This window comes from Schistocerca cancellata, chromosome 6 (assembly GCF_023864275.1).
Source record: "Schistocerca cancellata isolate TAMUIC-IGC-003103 chromosome 6, iqSchCanc2.1, whole genome shotgun sequence".
In the NCBI taxonomy this organism is placed as follows: domain Eukaryota; kingdom Metazoa; phylum Arthropoda; class Insecta; order Orthoptera; family Acrididae; genus Schistocerca; species Schistocerca cancellata.
In genome coordinates this window covers 261,251,798-261,272,688 of record NC_064631.1, presented here as the reverse complement: position 1 = coordinate 261,272,688, position 20,891 = coordinate 261,251,798, and the positions used below count along the sequence as shown (strand labels likewise).

At 39.5% G+C, this 20,891-nt stretch overlaps 1 protein-coding gene across 1 annotated transcript in view; it reads left to right on the top strand.

Annotated features, from left to right (window-relative positions):
- Positions 1-20,891, top strand: part of LOC126191167 (pre-mRNA-splicing factor ATP-dependent RNA helicase DHX16) — a 121,235-nt gene that overhangs the window by 54,712 nt on the left and 45,632 nt on the right. Inside the window, exons 8-9 of the mRNA XM_049931940.1 lie at positions 6,453-6,568; positions 8,795-8,970. Of these exons, the coding sequence (XP_049787897.1) occupies positions 6,453-6,568; positions 8,795-8,970 (292 nt within the window). The remainder of the gene's footprint in view (positions 1-6,452; positions 6,569-8,794; positions 8,971-20,891) is intronic.

Below are 20,891 nucleotides of genomic sequence, written 5' to 3'. Positions count from 1 at the left end.
TCCTGGTACTTCAACTTGATTCCCAACCTGCTCTTATGTGGCTTGGATGTCAAATTGGCAGCAACACTGTTGAATGCGGTGCAGGTGTGTCCATAAGCTACGAGACAGGGTTGGTCATGGTCTGGTAAGTATGGTACAGTGGCTCTGGATCAGTTGTGATGTGACACACTGGCAAGGCATCTAGGACAGTCAAGGGTAAAATACCTCCTGTCTGCTCCCTGGTGGTTTGACACTTCCAGTGGATACTTTCAAATGTGAGCCATAGGATATCTGTGGAGTGATCCCCTGTACTCAGCAGTGGGAAAAGTCTAGTGTATGGTGGCTATCTATATTGGCAATCTTACTGAGTCCGAAAGCAGCATCACATGCAAGTAGCTGTGTAAGTCTTTGTTCCCAAATGCCTAATGGTCATCATGTGAGAAGTGGGGTGACAGTGGATAATGGTTCAGTGGTGCTGTAACTCTGCACTAACTGAAAATTATGCCATTTCAGCTGATGGTGCTGACACTAAATAATCCACTGGAATTAATAGAGGCTCACCATGTACCATTTCAGCCATGGATGCACTGATATCAAATTTATACACTGTTTGGGGACCAAAGAGAACTATGGGAAGTGCCTCTGTACACTTTTCTTGGTGGTGCATTAACATATTCTATCATAATAGTACTAGCAGGATGTTAGCTGGTTATGGGGTGTCACCGAAAGCTGTGCTGGTTCCTGGAACAGAATTTATTCAAACTAGTGGCTTAGAGGGGCAGCAGCCTTTTCAGTAGTTGCAGGGGCAACAGTCTGGATGATTGATTGATCTGGCCTTGTAACACTAACCAAAACGGCCTTGCTGTGCTGGTACTGCAAACAGTTGAAAGCAAGGGGAAACTACAGCCGTAATTTTTCCCGAGGGCATGCAGCTTTACTGTATGGTTAATGATGATGGCGTCCTCTTGGGTAAAATATTCTGGAGGTAAAATAGTCCCCCATTCGGATCTCCGGGCGGGGACTACTCAAGAGGACGTCATTATCAGGAGAAAGAAAACTGGCGTTCTATGGATCGGAGCGTGAAATGTCAGATCCCTTAATCGGGCAGGTAGGTCAGAAAATTTAAAAGGGAAATGGATAGGTTAAAGTTAGATATAGTGGGAATTAGTGAAGTTCGGTGGCAGGAGGAACAAGACTTTTTGTCAGGAGAATACAGGGTTATAAATACAAAGTCAAATAGGGGTAATGCAGGAGTAGGTTTAATAATGAATAAAAAAAATAGGAATGCGGGTGGGCTACTACAAACAACATAGTGAACGCATTATTGTGGCCAAGATAGACACGAAGCCAACGCCTACTACAGTAGTACAAGTTTATATGCCAACTAGCTCCGCAGTTGATGAAGAAATTGAAGAAATGTATGATGAAATAAAAGAAATTATTCAGATAGTGATTTAATAGTCATGTGTGACTGGAATTCGGTAGTAGGAAAAGGGATAGGTGAATATGGATTGGGGGTAAGCAATGAAAGAGGAAGCCGCCTAGTAGAATTTTGCACAGAGCACAACTTAATCATAGCTAACACTCGGTTCAAGAATCATAAAAGAAGGTTGTATACATGGAAGAACCCTGGAGATACTAGAAGGTATCAGATAGATTATATAATGGTAAGACAGAGATTTAGGAACCAGGTTTTAAATTGTAAGACATTTCCAGGGGCAGATTTGGACTCTGACCACAATCTATTGGCTATGAACTGTAGATTAAAACTGAAGAAACTGCAAAAAGGTGGGAATTTAAGGAGATGGGACCTGGATAAACTGACTAAAGCAGAGGTTGTACAGAGTTTCAGGGAGAGTGTAAGGGAACAATTGACAGGAATGAGGGAAATAAATACAGTAGAAGAAGAATGGGTAGCTTTGAGGGATGAAGTAGTGAAGGCAGCAGAGGATCAAGTAGGTAAAAAGACGAGGGCTAGTAGAAATCCTTGGGTAACAGAAGAAATATTGAATTTAATTGATGAAAGGAGAAAATATAAAAATGCAGTAAATGAAGCATGCGAAAAGGAATACAAACGTCTCAAAAATGAGATCGACAGGAAGTGCAAAATGGCTAAGCAGGGATGGCTAGAGGACAAATGTAAGGATGTAGAGGCTTGTCTCACTAGGGGTAAGATAGATACTGCCTACAGGAAAATTAAAGAGACCTTTGGAGAAAAGAGAACCACTTGTATGAATATCAAGAGGTCAGATGGAAAACCAGTTCTAAGCAAAGAAGGGAAAGCAGAAAGGTGGAAGGAGTATATAGAGGGTCTATACAAGGGTGATGTACTTGAGGACAATATTATGGAAATGGAAGAGGATGTAGATGAAGATGAAATGGGAGATATGATACTGCGTGAAGAGTTTGACAGAGCACTGAAAGACCTGAGTCGAAACAAGGCCCCGGGAGTAGACAACTTTCCATTAGAACTACTGACGGCCTTGGGAGAGTCAGTCCTGACAAAACTTTACCATCTGGTGAGCAAGATGTATGAGACAGGCGAAATACCCTCAGACTTCAAGAAGAATATAATAATTCCAATCCCAAAGAAAGCAGGTGTTGACAGATGTGAAAATTACCGAACAATCAGTTTAATAAGCCACAGCTGCCAAATACTAACACGAATTCTTTACAGACGAATGGAAAAACTGGTAGAAGCCAACCTCGTGGAAGGTCAGTTTGGATTCCATAGAAATGTTGGAACACGTGAGGCAATACTAACTCTACGACTTATCTTAGAAAATAGATTAAGGAAAGGCAAACCTACGTTTCTAGCATTTTTAGACTTAGAGAAAGCTTTTGACAATGTTGACTGGAATACTCTCTTTCAAATTTTGAAGGTGGCAGGGGTAAAATACAGGGAGCGAAAGGCTATTTACAATTTGTATAGAAACCAAATGGCAGTTATAAGAGTCGAGGGGCATGAAAGGGAAGCAGTGGTTGGGAAGGGAGTGAGACAGGGTTGTAACCTCTCCCCGATGTTATTCAATCTGTATATTGAGCAAGTAGTGAAGGAAACAAAAGAAAAATTCGGAGTAGGTATTAAAATCCATGGAAAAGAAATAAAAACTTTGAGGTTCGCCGATGACATTGTAATTCTGTCAGAGACAGTAAAGGACCTGGAAGAGCTGTTGAACAGAATGGATAGTGTCTTGAAGGGAGGATATAAGATGAAAATCAACAAAAGCAAAATGAGGATAATGGAACGTAGTCGAATTAAGTCGGGTGGTTTTGAGGGTATTAGATTAGGAAATGAGACACTTAAAGTTGTAAAGGAGTTTTGCTATTTGGGGAGCAAAATAACTGATGATGGTTGAAGTAGAGAGGATATAAAATGTAGACTGGCAATGGGAAGGAAAGCGTTTCTGAAGAAGAGAAATTTGTTAACATCGAGTATAGATTTAAGTGTCAGGAAGTCATTTCTGAAAGTATTTGTATGGAGTGTAGCCATGTATGGAAGTGAAACATGGACGATAAATAGGTTAGATAAGAAGAGAATAGGAGCTTTCGAAATGTGGTGCTACAGAAGAATGCTGAAGATTAGATGGGTAGATCACATATCTAATGAGGAGGTGTTGAATAGGATTGGGGAGAAGAGATGTTTGTGGCACAACTTGACTAGACGAAGGGATCGGTTGGTAGGACATGTTCTGAGGCCTCAAGGGATCACCAGTTTAGTATTGGAGGGCAGCATGGAGGGTAAAAATTGTAGAGGGAGACCAAGAGATGAATACACGAAGCAGGCTCAGAAGGATGTAGGTTGCAGTAGGTACTGGGAGATGAAGAAGCTTGCACAGGATAGAGTAGCATGGAGAGCTGCATCAAATCAGTCTCAGGACTGAAGACCACAACAACATCAACTGCTTGCTCATCAGTAGCTTAGACTGGTTGTAACATGGAGAAGGCAGGCAAAATGTGCAATCCATATACACATAAACATTTTTACTGTATTTTTCTCTGAGATATCAGTGATTGGGATTGCCTTTAGCCTGCCACCTCTACCCGTGGCTGTGAACTTGTGCAATGAAGAAAGAAGGCTGATGAGGTCAAAGTGAACTGAACGAATATAGCCAGTGCACCTTGGAAGTTACTAATGTCAGCATGTATGCGATGACTCACTTTACTCTGTTGGCAAAGGACCACAGGAATATGCCCACGCACATGCATCTTTCATTATGGAAGGCAACACAAAGTGGTCTGTAAGCAATCTGACTGTAGCAGTGGCCACCAGATGAGATAGCCTTTGACAGCGTCCATGGCTTGTCATGTGGAACTTCTGTGAAATATATGGGCGTGGTTTGTTTCAAGGGACATCATACCACAGTTTCAACTTAAGAGATGGCTCAGGAATCTGGTTGAGATGTGGCCTTGTAGACAAATTGTTCAACAAATATTGTAACTGTGGACCCGTGGCCTATTGTACAGCAAGCTCTCTGTAGTCTACAATCTCCATCACATCACAAATACAAGAAAAATTGCCAACCACTAAATTTTCAGCACTTTTTATGTGTCAAATGTCTGTCATGAAATGGCTTATGAATTCAGCATGTGTCAAAGTGCCTAGGTGACCATTTGTTGCTAATATTCTTGAACACCAAAGTAATGTGACAAATAAACAAAAACACCTACAGCCATCCTTATGATTTTATTATATTTTGTCGCTACCAGTTTCAATGCTTCAGTGCGTCATTTTCAGGCTGTTTTTGATGCGATACAGGTTAATATGATCCCCACGCATAACACATCAGTTGCCAGCATTACTGGATATGCAGCGACAAAATAAAATAAAATCATAAGGACAGCTGTAGGTGTTTTTATTTATTTGTCACAATAGTAAATGGCCGTCATCCCAGAGACCTCCTGCTTAAAAGGACTGACATACAAAACCGGAGTAATGGGTTTGTGATATGTAAAAATAGTCAGTGGTGAAGCTTCTATTTGAGGTCAGAAGTATCTGAATTGTCTCGTAAGTTGCTAACAGCTCTCTATCGTATGCAGTCTGCTTCTGTTGGACTGGGTGCAACTTTTTAGAGAAAAACTTTAGTGGCTGCCGGTGTTGGTCTACTTGTTTATGGAGTACTGCTCTGACTGCCAACTGACTTGCATCAACCACTATAGCCAGGCATGCGTGAGGTACCACCTGGAGGTTGCGGAACGCCTTGTCCCTTTGGAATCTCCACTTAACATGTCTGCTTCCAGTGATGTCACTGCCCACAAGTGGTGTGTGTAAAGCCATCTTTGCTAGGAGATGACAGTGATAGAAATTTACCATACCCAACAGTCATCTCAATTGCTGGTAATCTACTTGCTTTGGCAAAGATTGTAGATTTGTAATCTTCTGCGCCAACGATCAAATGCTATCAGTCGAAACAATATGATCCAGGAAGGTGACTTGAGTCTTCCCTGTGATGCTTTTGTTTTCTTTTAATACTGCTCCATGGTCAAACACCCATTGGTCTAAATTACACCAATGTTCATGCACTTGCACACCAGACGAGAACACCAAGATCTCATCCGCGTAAGTGAAACAAAATGAAAGTACCTCATCCACATGACATTGCCATTCCCTAACAGAGTTTTTGAGGCAAAAAGACATGAATAAAAATTCAGATAAACCAAAAGATGTGATCACTAGTCTTCCCAAATGTCACTTGTCACTACTTGTATGTTGTTACTTGCTTTTGCACAGTTGAGATTGTTAAAAAACTATGTGCCAACTAGCGCATATGTGAAGTCCTCTTGTTGGGGACCAGACACCGGTCTGGTATTGTTCTTCCATTCAACACCCAGTAATCACCACATGGTCTCCATAAGCCATCTTTCTCCTGGACAAGATATAGGGGCAGAGACCATGGGCTGTCAGTCTGGTGAACAATTCCAGTGTGCAGTATTTCCTTGCTAAATTGCTTTTGTCTCTGTTAAGCATTCAGGTGCAGTTCTGTGTGTACATAGTGGGTTGGATTTTCTGAGTGTTTTATGGATATCATGCACTGTATTGCACTTCATGCTATTGCAGTGAACCTGTACCTGCAAATCACTTGGTGGATTGCTTGCACAGTCCTCAGAAGTCTTCTGTGTTGTAATGCTGCTGTGTTTATTCGTGGTGCATACAGTTTTGATTCTCTGTGTACCCTGTGGGAGCTCTTCTGTTGGTCCTGAACTCAACTATTAGTGTCTTGTAATTGCTGTTGCGTGGGCGTCTGTGCTGCCAGTGCTTCCACTGTGGTTTTTAAGCTTCGGATTTCATCTGAAATGCTAAATGGTGGTCATATCTTATGCACATGATACTGTTGGTGTCATGTAATTGTTGATAGCCATAGCAAAGTCCTCTAGTACATATGTTCAAATTGTATAATGTTTGTAATTATGAATTATATACTGAAAAATTGAAATAATTGGGACCATGATATACAGCCCATTTTTTGTTTCAGGTTGGATATAGTATCAGATTTGAAGATTGTACTTCAGAACGAACAATTATCAAGTACATGACAGACGGAACCCTGCACAGAGAATTCTTGTCTGAACCTGATCTTTTAAGTTACAGGTGGGATATTCATTGTAAATATGATTTAGTTTCCACATCTTGATGAAGTTCGGATATTGGATCCACAATTGAAGAACCTTGAAAATGAAGAATATTCTTTCCAGCAGCAGCTTGATTTACTCATTTATTAGAGAAGATGGTTCGGAAATATGTAACTTAATTTTCAAATACATTTCATCATATGAGGTATTACGTATGGCTAGGGACAAGAAAATGTAGCATCTATTTTTGGCAAAGTTTGCATCTATTTTTTGCAAAAGTCACATTATTTTTGTAAAAATTTGTGCCTTTTATTTATTTATTTATTTGTGAATGATTAGACACACATATTTAAAAGAGAAGACAAACAAAGCCTTGGTTCTTTGAAATTGACTGTTAAAAAAAATTGCTGATTGGCAATCTTGTGACTGGAATATTTACCTGTGCAAAAACTTCAACACCTTTTTTTCTGAAATGGGCTTTGTTTTCTTCTTTTGGATGTTTTTGAGCTTCCAAAAATAATTTTTCTGTTGAAAAGTAAGCACATTTTACCACCAGTGAACTGCATTTCTGATTTAAGATGTTTCTAGGCATTCTTTGTCTTTTCATGCTCAATTCAAGGATTAAAAATATGCAGACTGTTAATTTCAATCATTCGTGGGCAATCATAGCCGTGGAACCCATGAAAGCTACGAATAGAACTGGCAAGGCAGTTACCGTAGAAGTAGAACTGAACGTGCAGTAAATCTATAACATTAGGGGAAGAATCTTGGCACAGTTGAGAAATGTTACAGATTCCCCCCCCCCCCCCCCTCCCCCCTCCCAGTCGAGTGTGGGCACTATAGGCTATAATGGCAGATGACCATGAACTTGAACAAATTAGAATTTTGACTACAGGATGGGAGAAGAGTGGCACTTGGAAACAAACCCCACCTCCCTTTTGCAGGGCAGTAACCCTTTCCAGAACTGACAAATTGACACAGGGATCACCAATCTCTTCTGTTCTTGTAAGGGTTGTAATGAAAATCCACAATGGACCAGGATTAGTCACTTCACTTATTTGAAAATGAGAAAAGAAAACAACGAGCAGCCTAATAGTAGTAACTGTTGTGACAGATGAAAACTGTGTTTCAGACTGGCAGATATACTAGTAACTTCATGTTTTGTGGGCAATTTTTTTTTACCATTGTGCCATCCAAGCGTACCTGTAAGGCCACTTCTAGCCTTCAGTCTCTCTTCTACTTCATGAATTCCATAGACTATGTACCTTATAGGTTGAAGATCCCTAATTCTGTGTAAGAGTAACAGTGACATATTTGGGTAATGAAACTTTGAGTCAGGCCATGAGACATGGCTATGATGGTAAGAGCATTGCACACAGAAAGGGCCAGATATGTCTCAAAACCACAGACAGGTTTCATTCAAAATAATTTTCATTGTAGTTGTGATGATGTACTGGCAGTTGAATGTTGAAAGTGAACTAACTCAGTTTTTTTTGTAGTCAGTGGTAGTCATATGTAACAGATTGATAGATGAGAAATAGATTATAATGAAAACAAGGTACTGAACATGCATTTCTTTTACTGAACTGGAACATTTTTAGAATTTATAGCCTGTTCCAGGACATAAGAAGTAATACAGTACTACAAGGAATTAGAATTTTTATGTTTGGACATTTTTATTGGCAGTAACAGTTTTAAAATAAGCAGCTGAGTAATTCTCTTATTAATTTATCCACTATTTGGAACTACCTGCAACTTATCGAAGTTTCAGAGAGAACTTTTGAAAATTTTGCCTAAAGGTTCAAACTGACTTTGATTTTGGGACCTTTGGGTAATGCTAAAGCTTCTCACATCCGAGTTTTCATATTCCAGAATAATGACAGTTGTCGGCATTATCATGAGCACAAAAATAAGAATGCACATATTGCCTATGACTCCATTCTGTAAGTGCATGGACTTTCCAAATGACATTTTCCACCTTTTTGTGCAAGTGTGTTAACGGGCATTATGCTTCTAATCTATTTTCATTATTTTTAATTTCATGGGTTGCAGTTTGATACTGCCATTGTATTATGTGCTACGCAGTGAGATTAGACATGTATTATAGAAAAAGATAAGTCTCCATAAACAACAAATATGTATTTAGGTATTATGCCTTCAAAATATGTAATAAATTTGTGACTTAGCTACTGATTTAATCATCATTAATATTTATCATACAATATTATCTTTCTGTCTGTTTCAGTGTAATGATTATCGATGAAGCTCATGAGCGCACACTACACACAGATATATTGTTTGGACTTGTAAAGGATATAGCAAGATTTAGATCAGACCTAAAACTGCTTATCTCTAGTGCTACACTGGACGCACAAAAGTTCTCTGAATTTTTTGATGATGCTCCCATATTTAAAATACCAGGTATGGTAAAACTAGAGATAAATGATCATTGTAGAACCAGTTTACTTTGATGTTTGTGTTTGTATAGGCTCCTCCTTATATGGTGCAAGCACTGTATCCAGCATTGTGCAGGGACCGTTACTCCTGTGAACAGGTTTCGATTGCTGCATATGCTTCAGCCCATTTCTTGGCCAGTGCGGTAGATGGTGTACCAGTTTTTGCCAAGAATAACGTAGACAAGTGAGGAGTGGCCTTGGAAAGAAGTCCAAGAAAATCTTTGCACCATTTAGCTCATCAGACTAGTGCATCAGTAGCATCTGAGCATAAAAAACACCTCATAATAATACTATCATAGACATGTTGGTGATGCGTGTTGTTGCACTGTCTGTGTGATGTAATGGTAGATGTTTTTGTTAAGTCTCTCAAAAAAAATTATGCAGTATATTATTCACAAACCTATCAAAGCTATGATGTGGTGGAAAAAGATCGGTCTACTAATTTTTGTTGTTCTAATTGCATACCACACTCCTGTTTTCACACAATGATAAGGCTTTTGATGAGGATTTTCAGAATTCTATGGTTCTGGATGTTTGCATTCCCTGATAAATGCAGCTGTGCTTCATCGGAAATGAGAGCATCATCCACTGACTGTGATATCCAATTGCAGTACTGACGTCAAACAGTAGTGCGTTAATTGGTCAGTTGATGCACTGCTGTTACTTTGTAAGGTTTCAGTTTGTGTTTGTGCATGCGTAGCCCAAAGAGCAGGCCTTGTTGGCACACCAGTGTGAAAGTGCTGAATGACACAGTGGTCATTTACATGTTTCCTTGGAACTACCTTTAAAAAAAAAAAAAATATCTAGGGGGTTGCGCAACCTAGCTTTCAGTGACTTTGAACATAATATATTTGTATCCTAATTCTTATGGTTTCTTATGTTATTGTTACCTTTTTTCTCTTACACATAATCTTTCGAACACCACCAGATTCAATACTTATAATATACCGCATTAAACTCTTTTAATACTGGATAAACACGCCTCCCCTTTCACTGTCCAGCCTGTCTCTGCGCTACACATTCCAATCCATAAGCAGTGTATATTAAAATTTCTATGTTTCTGTATGACAGTGTACATTAAATACATTGCCAGGGCTTGCACAACTTTTGCAGTTATTGAGGATGATGTGGTGCTCTGTTGTCCTCTTTGCCCTTACCTTATGGTGTCTTTGTTATCTAGTTGTTAAGTCCAATTTATGGATTACTGTTAATTTGATTCAAACTAATATCTAAAAAGCAAGCATCAAGAGGACACTATGACTGTAAAAATAATGTCAAAAGATGGTAAGAGCAGGATAGAAGACTAATAAGAAGTGTTACCTGTGTAGTAGAGAATGATGGGTATGACTAAAATGCTATTTAGAGAAATTATGAAATTAAAAAAGTAAACATGCAATGGCTTCCCAATTGGCATGCATAGATTCACGGATTGCTTAGGCTTGGACATACCAATGGGAGCAAAGTAGAATATTGTAACAATATGTCTAGGTGTAGGTATAACTTAAGTTATGAAAATATGAAAAGGATAGAGTGCTACACACAACATGGAGGAGGCATCGAGTAGCAGACAGGCACTTTGAAAAAAAGACTGCTAAATATTATTAGCTACAGGATTCATCAGACAGAGGCAATATAAAATACACACACATTCACACATGAATAACTTGCACCCATATAGCCACTGTCATTGCCAGGCACTAAGGCCCGACTGTAACTGTGTCTGAAGTGATCAGAATTCTTTGCTGGGGTTGATAATAGGGATATGGAAGAAACATTGGGCAGGAGGAGAACAAATAGCAGGATAGGATTGGGGGAAAATACTAGTACTGTCTTTAGGAGTGTGTAAGAAAGTAGTGGGAACAGGGTAGTGGGCTGCTAGGTGCAGCACCAGGAGGTTGTGCGAAGGGACATTAGAGAAGAAGAGACCGGGAAGGAGATAGGCAAATGGAGGACAGGTGTCGTGGGAACAGAGGATATGTTTGCAGGGAGGGTTCCCACTTGCACAATTAAGAAAAGCCTGTGTTGGTGGGAAGAATCCAAATGGCATAGGATGTGGAGCAGCCTTTGAAGTCAAGTACATCTTGTTGGGGATGGTCCAGATGTTTCTTGGGCACAGTTCAGCTGGGTGTATGCTCCCCGGGAAATCCAGGAAAAACTTGGGAATTTTTTAGAATCCTGTTTTTTTATTGTTTTAGTTTTCAGTTAAATTTTTTTAAAGAATTTTATTTCAGCCTGCCATTGAAGAATAATGCTGCAGCAATATAAAACTTAAGTTGAAAGAAAATGCACCATTTACAACAACAAAACACAAAGCACACACAAGTGTCTGCTGGCAGCAAAATGTGTCAAAGGCTTTAGTATGAAGACTATGCAATACTTCATAACAAAAAACTGCTTTTGATGTTGCCAATGGGTTCATGCACATGTGCAGAGCTGAAAAGTTGCTTATGGACAGCACCTTCTCCCGCTTCTTGTTACATAGTGTGTGGCTGTTAGCTGTATAAACAGTAGCAGCAAGCAGCCAGGTGCAAGCAGCTAAGCTGCCAGATTTGTGCATGCACAGAGTAGTGAGAGTTGTTGTAGGGATTAGTTTCCATGTGACCTGTGTTTACAGTTCGCGATTTTGCTGTTCTCTCATCGTTTGCAGCTCCCACGTCAAATGAAAACGCCATAGATTTCTGTGGCTGGGAGCTGTCAAGTGAATTAAAATACATTCACATAATTACGAAAGACTACAATATATTACTAGTTTCAATTTTCTGGTTTTATTTTGTTTCCATGTTATTGACAATCAAGCATTAATCATCTTGCAGAACAATGAAGTTATTTTTGTTGGTTTGCCAAACAAATTCAGCTTTTATTAATCTTTCCTGCAGTAGCAGTCAATTTATTTGAAATGATGTGTTTCATTCCACACTGTTGGCTGGTTTCAACTATTCACTGGATTTTGAGTGCATGTTTTCACCTTATGGCACATATGGCATTATGCCATAGTAAAGAACCAAACATGAGATAAAATGATGCTGGTACTCCAAGAAAATTGGCTTCCTGAAAACCACACTGAAAAGCTTTAGCAGAATTTTACATAGCTGCCTTCCCAATTGCAAGACATGTTTCAACACTTGTCTGCTACTTCCTTTACGCCTAACGTTATTTCTTAATTTGTGTTGTTTGCATCATAAACTTACAGAACGCCATTCTTCAGTAAATTATAGACTGCCAACATACCTTGTTTTATCACTGTAACTCCCCACAAGGCTTTATATTTACTCCTTGAGGAGAATATAAACTACCAGTTATACAGTTTCTTTGCCTCACAAATAAATTTGTTGATTTTTTAAACATTTTGAAAAAGTCATGAAAAGCTTATTGTTCTTAATTCTGGTGTGTACAAACAAATATTTTTAATATTTTTGTAACAAATTTGTGCTCCTTACTAGCTTTTTGCAGTGTTTAGTGCACATAAACTTAAGTGGAAATGCTATGTAACAGTATTGCAGACTAGGACAAAAAAAAAAACTGTATTAAGTTACCACATGGCAAAATATTGGGGTACTTTGACTGCAGAGTCTAGTTTTGAAAATGAATATTGTGCCAAGGAGTGCTTTCTATTCCTTCATGCCTTATCTGTATAAGATACAATCAAACAACTGCCTGAAATACAATAACTTTGTGTGTCCCCTCTGAGCAACATACCACATTGCTGTAAATGGTTACATGATGCACCATTAGAAACGAAATTCCAAACAGAAACGCGATGAAAGGTGTATGGGCAGAGCAAACACCAAGCACAGGCTTCCTGTGTTGTCGTAGCTGTGCGTTTTCTGGCACTCTCTAGCAATTGCTCAAATGAACATATTTCTAATGGGTCATGGAAAAATATTGCAAATGATGGTTTGAGAAGTGTTACTTTCAAAGTAAATTTCCTTTTATATGAGATATATTATGTTACATGTGAGAATGTGCGATGAATTTCTTGATCGCAGAGCATTTGACTCTTATTCAAAACTTAACACATTGAGGACGAGCCACTTAGAAAAATTTGGGTCAAGAAGATGCGACATTTGTGTCATAATTTAAAATTTTTCATTTGTTTTGATAATTCTTAAAGGGCAACACATGCAGAAAAACACCATATCATATGTGAAAGATTAGCTTCTTGTAACTATACTAATTTAAATCATGAACTTTTCCCATTAATGTGTTTGTGCTTCTTAATAGTGATGTTGCTATTGGCTGACTACATCATGTGTCTGATACTTTGAATATCTGCTGTCACTAGCTGGGGAGATCATGTGATGTGAGCTGTGATTGGCTAATGAAAGCGCATCAGAATCTCAATTTCAGTACTTCTGAAACTAACGCACTATGTGTGGTGGAGTTCACATTTATACTTCCATAATATGAAAACGCGCATCATACATGTTGCTGTGCGTCAAAGATCTTCCCAAAACACTTATTTTTTGCTAGGTTTTGTTTCTAAAGTGCCTAGTAATTCTTTGCTGGTATATAAAATTTTTACCATTCAAAGGAATGATATGTTTTACAGTTCTGAGGGAAAGTACACTGTGGTTTTAACTACCAGTCGTTGTGTACTGAAATGAAACTATCTTCCCCACTATTCACTTAACACAGAGAAAACATATTTTCACCTGGGAAAATGTTTATTTTCACCCAGGAAAAAGTGTATTTTCATTGAGGAAAATGTGTATTTTCAGGCAGGGAAAATTCCATTCATCCTGGATGGGCATTTGTGTGGACAGGCAGCTTGTTAGTGCAGGGTTCACCTACAGACAGATCTGTGGTACATTACATGGTGCCATTGTATGCCAATCTAATCATGGGCCATCTGTAGGAATCCTTCCTAATGACCCAGAATCCCAAAACTCTCACTGGGTTCAGGTTCACTGATGATGTCTTCATAAACTGGAGTGAGGGTGAGGACATCCAATTATCCAAACCTCAATACTTTCTCCCCCATTCACTTAGTGTCTTACTCCTCAGCCCAACAAGTTACCTTCCTTGATGTTGACCCCCATCTCAAGGATGTTTTCATTAGTATCATTGTCTACATCAGACTTACCAGCCACCAACAGTACTTCTGATTCTAGAAACAGACCTCTTGTGCCTTGTCTCCCCAGTCACCTACCACCCCACACCACCCAGTGTCCAGCCCCAAAAAAAGCGATACTCTTTGAGGTTTGCCTCGTAACTGCAACTGTAATGGGGAATCAAGGATGTAATACAACAATATGCAAGTGATAGATTGCTACTCACCACACAGAGAAAGCACTGAGTGGTAAACAGGCACTTAGAAGAAAGTGCTGCTAGATATTATTAGCTATCAAACTAAATCTGTCATCAGATGCCCAGGACAGAGCAACTGAATCACATTCTCTGCCAGGGTTTTGACTACCGGTCATTGTGCCCTGAAATGAAACTGTCTTCCCCACTATTATCCCGACTCGTCCCACAGCAGTATTCTGCCACCCAGCCGACTTATGCAATATCCTTGGCTGTCCCTGTTCCACCCCTGGTGCCAGCCCCCTTGTCCTGTGGCTCATACCCCTGATAGACCAGATGCAAGACCTGTCTTATACATCCTCCCAATAGCACCAACTGCAGTCCTGTCAGTAGCATCTCCTAACCCATCAACCCATCTGTGACAGCAGCCATGTGATCTACCACCTTACCTGCAACCACTACACTGCATTCAATGTAAGCATGATCACTAATAAGCTGTTTGTATACATGAATCTCAACCTCCAAACTGCGGTCCAGAGACAGATGGACCACCCAGTGCTGAATGTGCTGCCAGCATCATGTATTGGACTTAACAATTGCTTCACAGTGTGTACCACCTTGATTCTTTCCTCCAGTACCAGCTTTTCGGAATTGCACAGGTGGAAATTCTCCCTCCAGCATATCCTTTGTTCCCTTAAGCTTCCTGGTGTCAGCTTTTACAAGTCTCCTTCCTCCTCTTTTCTATCCCCATCCATCCTCCCATTCCAATCCTACACACACCTTCTGTCCAGCCAGCATCCCTGCATAGTCTCATATCCCTACCCTGCTATTTGTTTCCCTCCCTGCCCCACCTCTCTTCTTTACATGTACTACCCAACACAGCAAAGAATGTTTCCCGTCTCAGATGCAGTTACAGTTGCGCCTCACAACCATTATCTACACCACAGAATAATCTTGTGCTGAATGAAATCATAAGTCACAAACCTTTTCATCTTTCTGTGGGGCTTCATTTCTTTGGCATTCACTTGTAGTGTGGCAACTGTGGATGTGAAGGTGTCTGAAACATTACTACGTCCCGTTCATCAGTCAAAAATTCCATTAGCTTCATAATACGGCTTTCAGAAATCTTTTCTCGTCATGCGTAAATAGCCCATTGTTGAATTGTATCTCATCAGGAAGCCCACATAGAATTTTTGGTGCCAGCACATGGTTGTAATCATCCACATTTTCCTCTAAGGCTCATAAGGCTTATATGCATTTGTTACATGTGATATATGCAGCATTTAAAATGTCTGTTGATGCATGTGACATTGTTTTCATAGATAATCAAATTCAGTTATACAGTTTTGGCTCCATAGCATAAAACAAAGATTCGTTTCATTTCCTCATATGAATTGGCAGTGATTGGAATTTTTTCAGTGAGGTTCTTTGGCTCATCATCCAAGCACTCGTGGAGGAAGACATTCTGTCCATAGCAGAAACTGAAGGATTGCTGTCTGTAGAAGACTAAACTGTTCTGAAAATCGAGACCACTTCTGTATTTCTCCTGAAAATATCTCTAATATGATGGCTGGAATTTGACTGTGTGTTTCATGAGGCATAGGAGCTGCTGTTGTAGCTGAAGCTGCCATAAGTCTCAGGTTTTCAACCAAACAAGGAAAAATGTAGGATGGAATAACAACAGTATTATGAAAAAGATAGATTACTACTCACCACATAGAGGAGGTTTTGAGTCTTTTCGACAGGTACAATGAAAAGACTGCTAAACATTTAAGCTCTCGGACAAAAAGTATTTATTTGGAACCAAAAAACACACATAAATTTACACAAGCACGATTCACATACCCACATGGCCACTGTCTCCGTGCATTATGGTACAACTGTGGTGGAAGGGAGAGTGATAGTGGGGGTGGGGGAGAAGATGATGTGCTGTCTTGAGACTGTGCAGGGACTTGGTGGGGACAGGATAGGGCTGCTCAAATGGCCACTGTCTTCTCCCTCTACAGCATGACTGCAGTGGGGAAGGGTGAGTGGTAGTAGGAGGGGGAAGACATTGTGCTGTCTTGAGGCTGTGCAGGGACTTCATAGCCACAGGATAGGGCTGCTAAGTGCAGAATTGGGAGGCTTGGCTCGAGGGATGGTGGGGGGGGGGGGGGGGGGGGGGCGGCAAGTGGGAAAGGGAGAGGGAAGATTACAACAGGTAGAGAAAAGGAAAGGACCGTAGATGCGTTGGCAGAATAGAAGGTATGCGTTCCACTGGATTGGGGGAAGGGAAGGTGATAAGTAGGAGGAGGTCAGGGACTAGTGAAGGTTGAGACCAGAGGGATTACAGCAATGAAGAATATGTTGTGGGGAGAGTTAGGAATGTTAGGAATGGTGATTATTGCTGAAAATTTCGGTTTTCAGTTATATCAGTTTTTCTTTCAATGCCAGTTCAACCTGACTGGTAAAACCTCACAAAATAACCGGTTTCTGAAATAACCAATTTTTTGTTTTTTGATTGCTAATATTTCCTGTAATAAATGTAGAACCTGAACAAAGACTAAAAAAATTGATTTCCACATTTTCAAGATACACAGAACAAAAATATCAAATTAAATAGATAAATAAAAGGAAACTTAGTGTGTCCATCATTCAGTGTTTTTCTCAAAGATGATTATTGGTTGAATTCTACAAGAAGTCACTAGTAACTTCATATTGTGATAATTTTCTGAAAAGCTGCAAAAAAAAAAAAAAAAACATATTCTAATTGTAGATCATACCTATTTGGGCACTACAAATAGTTGGTACTGAGGTTAAAGAACACTACTTTCCATGTTAATTTGTCTTTTTTCAATGACTACAACTAGATAAAGGCATATTATAGACACGGGCACCAGATCAGCTACTTTCCATTTTATCGTAAACTATGAGTGAATTGTTAAGTTTTAAGTTTTCTCCTTATACAATGTCACAAGCGTGTATATGGCTCCCCCAATTCTTATTATTTTAAAGCAAGTGGAACATTGTATTTCACTTGTACAGCATTTCATAAAGTACTTTCAGACTAAGACAGTGCCATTCAGTAATACGATCGATGGCTATCGACGACAGTGAGAAACTATCATATAAATATAGACTACAAGGGGCAAGTCTTGGACATTTCATGTACACACGTACTATCCAATTGGCTATGCCATATGATTACGTGATCATATGATGATGATATGATGAATTGTCCCAATTCTTATTTCATGCATTTGTTACTCATTTCTGTTGGCATTGTTATTAAAAAAAGCACTGATTGCTTTTTCCAATTTTCGATAACAACACAGTACTTGAAAGTGAAAGAAACTTTACAAATAAAATTTACTCATTTTTAAATAAGGTTCATTTGAAAACAAAAAATTTTAGCACTGCTGCTATGGCTAATTTGTATTTCGGTTTTTGACCCGGTTATTACTAAAAAGGACTGTCGTAACTGAGAGATAATAAATGCCGAACAATGCCGATTATCCAGAACTAAAATATCAGTACCAGTTTTAACCAGTCAATTTTTCACACCTCTAGGAAGAATTCGCACCTGTGCAATCCAGAAAAGCTGGTGTTGGTAGGAAGCATCCAGATGGCGCAGGTTGTGAAACAGTAGTTTGCAAGAAGCACGTCATGCTCAGAATACTGCAAATGGATAATTTATCAAAATAAAGGGGATAGGTTCATTTTCTTCTTTGTGTGCTTATCAACTAGTTACTGCCTCTACTCTATAGTGAGTGGTTGACTTTACTTATTGCATTGTTTCAATCCTTCCCAGAATTCTCAATTATCATCTTAATTTTAGTTGTTCTAGATAATAATAATAATAATAATAATAATAATAATAATAATAATAATAATAAAAGAAAATACAGCAAGCTCTTAATTATCAATTTTAATGTAAACTCGAGACTGTACAGGTAAGCAAAAAACTTGGATAATACAAAATACAGGGTGTACATAAAGTCTGGGAACACTTTCAGTTATTTATTGCACAAGATCTAAACATTGTACAGATGTCATACATATTGCATTTTGAAGAGAAACTCTGAAAGATTTTTTTTACAAACATTCAATATGCAAACCATGAGTAAACCGGCAGACGTCAGTATGGTAATTGAATTCTTGCCATACCTGTCCCGGCATGCTGTCATCAACTCTGCAGTCGCTTCCCGTATTCTCTCCTGGAGCTCTGCTACATCACGTAGTAGAGGCAGTATATACACCAGATCGTAAATGTGTCCCCACAGAAAAAAGTCACATGGAGTTAGATCTGGTGATCGGGGAGCCCATTCCATGAAACAGCTGACCCCTTCTGTAGCATGGCCGATCCATCGAAGCAGCAGCTCTGTGTTCAGGTACCCACGAACTTCACGATGAACATGGGGTGGAACCCCAATCTGCTGAAAAAAGATGAACGGAGAGTCCAATTGCATTAGGAATATCCAGTGACAGTGCTCTCGGCGAAGAAGAATGGCACGTACAGTTGTTGATGTGACAAGGAACAAAAAAAAAAAAAAAACATTTACCTTTGGAGAATCACACTCAAATTCAATGCATTGTTGTGGATGCTTTGTATCTCAGATTCAACAATTATGCCTGTCCACTTTTTAGTCAAACTCCTACACACAGAAAGCTCGCTCTGCACCTGAACTCATCATGTATGCAACTAGCACTGACTATCGGCAAATTACCAAACTGTGCTGTGGCAGTATACATGAGAAGTGATACATCTGTACAATGTTTGGTTCTTGTGAAATAAATAATTGAAAATGTTCCTGGACTTTATGTACACACTGTATAAATGTTTTAGCATAAACTGAAAACACTCACACACACACACACACACACACACACACACAATAGCTAAAAGTCCCACCAGTGTGGGATCCGTACCAGATAGGGTTGATAGAAGAGATAGAGAAGATCCAACGGAGAGCAGCGCGCTTCGTTGCAGGATCATTTAGTAATCGCGAAAGCATTACGAAGATGATGGATAAACTCCAGTGGAAGACTCTGCAGGAGAGACGCTCAGTAGCACGATACGGGCTTTTGTTTAAGTTTCGAGAACATACCTTCACCGAAGAGTCGAGCAGTATATTGCTCCCTCCTACGTATATCTCGTGAAGAGACCATGAGGATAAAATCAGACAGATTAGAGCCCACACAGAGGCATACTGACAATCTTTCTTTCCACGAACAAAATGAGACTGGAATAGAAGAGAGAACCGATAGAGGTACTCAGAGTACCCTGCGTCACACACCGTCAGGTGGCTTGCGGAATATGGATCTAGATGTAGATGTAGAAAGCCGCTTTGTGTTACTTATGCGTTACTCACCAGAAACTGACAATTTATTTAAGTAATCACATTTAAAAACACACTGTAATAGGCATCTCTTCATTTTATGGAATCTGTACACCGGTATAGTTCAAACAAGTTTTGCCCTGCACATTATTCAGGGTGTATACGACCCGGGACAACCGGGAATTCCGGGAAAAACCCGGGAATTTTTTCATCCGGGAGAAAACCGGGAAAAACCCGGGAATTTTTCGGAATTCCGGGAATTTTTCATTGTTTTAGCTTTCAGTTACATTTTTGTAGTTTTGACTGCAGAATTGATTCTCTAGCAAAGAATGTTATTGTACCCTGCTACTGGAGAATGATACTGCAGCAATAAAATATAAACGAGAGGGAAAAAAATAAAACTGTAGTGGCAAAGGAAATGTGCATTTTACGACAACAAAACACCGTGCACGCACAAGCGTCTACAGATAGCAAAAATATGTTAAAGGCCGTAGGGCGCAGACTGTAATTCTTCGTAACAATAAACTGCTTGCTATGAGCATGACGTCACAACTGTTCACATTAGGTTCGTTTGACCAGTTGCCAGCGGTCTGTTGTGCATGCGCATTTGACTCGCGTATAAGCAGTACCTTCTCTCGCTTCCCGCTTCTTGAAGTTTGGCTGTTAGCTGCATCGGTAGTAGCAGCAAGCAGCCAGATGCAAACGAGAAAAATTTTTCTCGCGCGCCCTAGCTGCCAGATTCGCGCTTGCACAGAGTTGTCTGAGTTGTAGTGGGGAGGGGGTTAGTCTCCACGTGACCCGTGTTTACGTTAAGTGATTTCGCTGCTTCTCTTCGTGTACAGCTTCCACGTCAAATGAAAACAAAACGGATTTCTGTGGCCGGGAGCTATCAAGTGTATTAAAATGCATTCAAATAATTACAGAGGGCAAAAATATATTATTAATTTCAGTTTCTGATTTTATTTTCTTTCCAAGTTAGTAGCAGTCAAGCATTAATCGCCTTGCAGAAGAATGAAGTTATTTTTGCAAGTTTGCTAAAGAAATTCCGCTGAGGCAATCATTTTATTTGAAACGAAGTGTTTCATTTAACAATTTTGGGTACTTCCAACTGTTCGGTGAAGTGCACGTTATCATCTTCTGCCATGTATGGCATTATGCCATAATAAAGAACCAAACATGAGATCGTAGAGTACTGGTACTCCAAGAAAATTTACATCCCAAAAACCACACTGAAAAGCTTAATATCAGATGGAACCTACTTCATTGTGAATCTGGAAAAAACCAATGTGCACTTCAAGCCGAATTTTGCATTTTAGTATGATTC